Raw genomic sequence first — 2507 nt, forward strand, 5'->3', positions numbered from 1 at the left:
GGTAACTCTTAATTCAGTCCCTAATAGGCCATTCCGAGCGTCTGGGATTCCTCCGGAGGGAGGTGAGGCAGTGACTGGGCCTGGGAGGCCGCGCTGTGCGCTCCCCTTGGGAAGGGGAGGCATGTTGGAAGGCGGTGTGCGGTGCTTAGCGTAACCCGTGTTTACAGGCGGGACCTGGTGTCCTTTTCCACCTCCCTGCCCTGTCCTCCCTGCTTAATCTTGGTGTAGTTGATAGCAAAATATGAGGTGTTTAGCATTAAAAGCAATGCACTTGTCAAGACAAATTTCTTGTATCAGATGGGGTAAACTGGTCTCTGAATCCGTTCCAGCCTTTTAAACAACCGTGTGGCTATTTCTTTCCATGGTTGTTGAGTTGGGGGTTTGGACAGTTTGCTGGGTGTCTTCTTCCCACCTTCATCTCCAAGATTACTGTAACTTGAAAATCCTGTTTTCTTTTTCCAGTTGCAATTTCTGAGCAGTTTTGTCCGGAAGACTGTGCTCAGGTTATGACGACTAATCCTAAACCGAACAAGGCATTAAAGGTAGGGAAGAAGGCGGAGCGGGCGATGCTGGGTGGCAGGGGAGGCTGTTGCAGAACCATGCTCACACGTGACTGTTCTTTTTCATTCCAAGACACTCTTACAAATGGGTGCCGATACAAATTCCCAGCCTTCCCTGCGGATAGTGGGGTAGAAGGATACTGGTGATGCCCAAAAAGAAGTCTAAAGTCTCTGGGGTGGCATGAAGACCAGCTTTATCCCGGTTGCTATCCAGGAGACTTTTGACTATTGCAGATCCTGGAAGCATCCTGAAAGCAGGACTCCCAGGCCTAGCGATGCTTCGTTACCCTTAGGACTGGGAGGCACCGGGGAAAGGCCGTGTCCAGCTGGTGTGTCTCAGGTCCGTGAGATGGTAAATGCCTCAGACACACCGGCTCGATGGCAGTCCGTGCACGCAGTGTCGCAGTTTCTTTCCAGTGTCTTGCCTCTTTGCTCCAGGTGTCCTGCAGTCTCTGAAGAGACAAAAGGATGAGGTCTTAAAGTTCCAAAAACGATGGTGGCAGCAAACCTGCTTGAGAAAAAGGCGCAAGGCCTTGGTGTCTCATGTAACTTCAGAGTCTGGCCTGTGCTCCAGGAAAACCAAATCAGGCTGCGGTCCTTGGAGCCAAGCAGGGTTGGTTTTGTTCAGTACTCCACTGAGCAGTCTTCATCAAAAAGCCACAAAATGCTCAATTAAACCCTGCATACGAGTAGCTGTTCTGCGCTGGAGATACCACACCGGTGTCCCAGCGTAGTCCTGGGAAAAAGTGGCATTCAGAATGAATCCCGGGTCCTGACAAAGGGCTTCAGTCCACTTTACATTTATCTCCTTAAAAATCTTAGCATTCAGTTCACACTGGGTGTCTAAGGCTTGCTGCTTTTTCTGACCTAAGAGGCTTTCCCACACCCAGACAACAGCAGGGCTCAGATCTCTGCCGTGTTTTACCCGGCTGTTTTGGTGGAGCATGTGCTCTCTGCAGTGCTTTGGGGGTGTTCTTCAAGAAGGGGTGTCACGTTGCTGAGGGGTGGCCTGTCTCTTTTTGCTGCCCAGAACATCCTTTGGCGTAGGGTTGCTGCTATCCCTGTGCTGTTGGTATTTGCAGGTAAAGGAGGAGTCGGGAGAGAATGCCCCAGTGCTGAGTGATGATGAACTCGTGTCAATGTCCGTACGGGAGCTGAACCAGCACCTGAGGGGTCTCACCAAAGAGGAGGTCATCCGTCTGAAGCAGCGGAGGCGCACGCTGAAGAACCGGGGCTACGCTGCCAGCTGCCGCATCAAGCGTGTGACTCAGAAAGAGGAGCTAGAGAGGCAGCGGGTTGAGCTGCAGCAAGAGGTGGAGAAGCTGGCCAGAGAAAACAGCAGCATGAAGCTAGAGCTGGACGCCTTGCGCTCCAAGTACGAAGCACTCCAGACCTTTGCTCGTACTGTGGCGCGAGGGCCTATCACCCCGACCAAAGTTGCCACCACCAGTGTCATCACCATTGTGAAATCAGCCGAAATCTCATCCAGTTCTGTGCCGTTTTCAGCAGCGTCCTAGTGCCCTCGGTGGGGGGAACTAGCAGCCTTTCGGAGGGGAGGTGAAAAGGCTCTTATGCGTTGTTCCGGAGTCCTTGGTCACGTCAAGAATTGGCATTTTAACAATTCTCTTCCAAAAGTGCAAAAAATAGAAAAAGAAAAAAAAAAAAGAAAAGAGAAAAAAAAACCCCAAACCTACAAGGGGAACTTCTCTGGCTGCTTCTGTCTGGACTCGGTGGCTCCATCAACCTCTCGTGTCCGGGATTTGAGCTCTATATGCAGTACAAATTGCAAGATCTGCTTCCTCCTTCCCCCTGCCTCCCCAAACCCCTCTCAGCCGTGGGCAGCTTTCCAGCTGGGAGAAGATACCTGAGGAGCCTCCGGAGTCTTCATGAATGATGCTCAAGAGCCAGGAAACATACGGACCGTAGGAATCATCATGTGAGATGAAT

General features: G+C 51.5%; 1 protein-coding gene across 1 annotated transcript; it reads left to right on the forward strand.

Annotated features, from left to right (window-relative positions):
• Positions 1–465: 465 nt before the first annotated feature.
• On the forward strand, positions 466–2204 carry MAFK (v-maf avian musculoaponeurotic fibrosarcoma oncogene homolog K). Its single transcript, XM_010155445.1, has 2 exons — positions 466–542; positions 1643–2204. Exons 1-2 carry the CDS (start codon positions 507–509, stop codon positions 2075–2077), a joined length of 471 nt encoding a protein of 156 aa, XP_010153747.1. The 5' UTR covers positions 466–506; the 3' UTR covers positions 2078–2204.
• The last annotated feature ends 303 nt before the right edge of the window (positions 2205–2507 follow it).

Source organism: Eurypyga helias, unplaced genomic scaffold (genome assembly GCF_000690775.1).
Source record: "Eurypyga helias isolate BGI_N326 unplaced genomic scaffold, ASM69077v1 scaffold34387, whole genome shotgun sequence".
NCBI lineage: Eukaryota > Metazoa > Chordata > Aves > Eurypygiformes > Eurypygidae > Eurypyga > Eurypyga helias.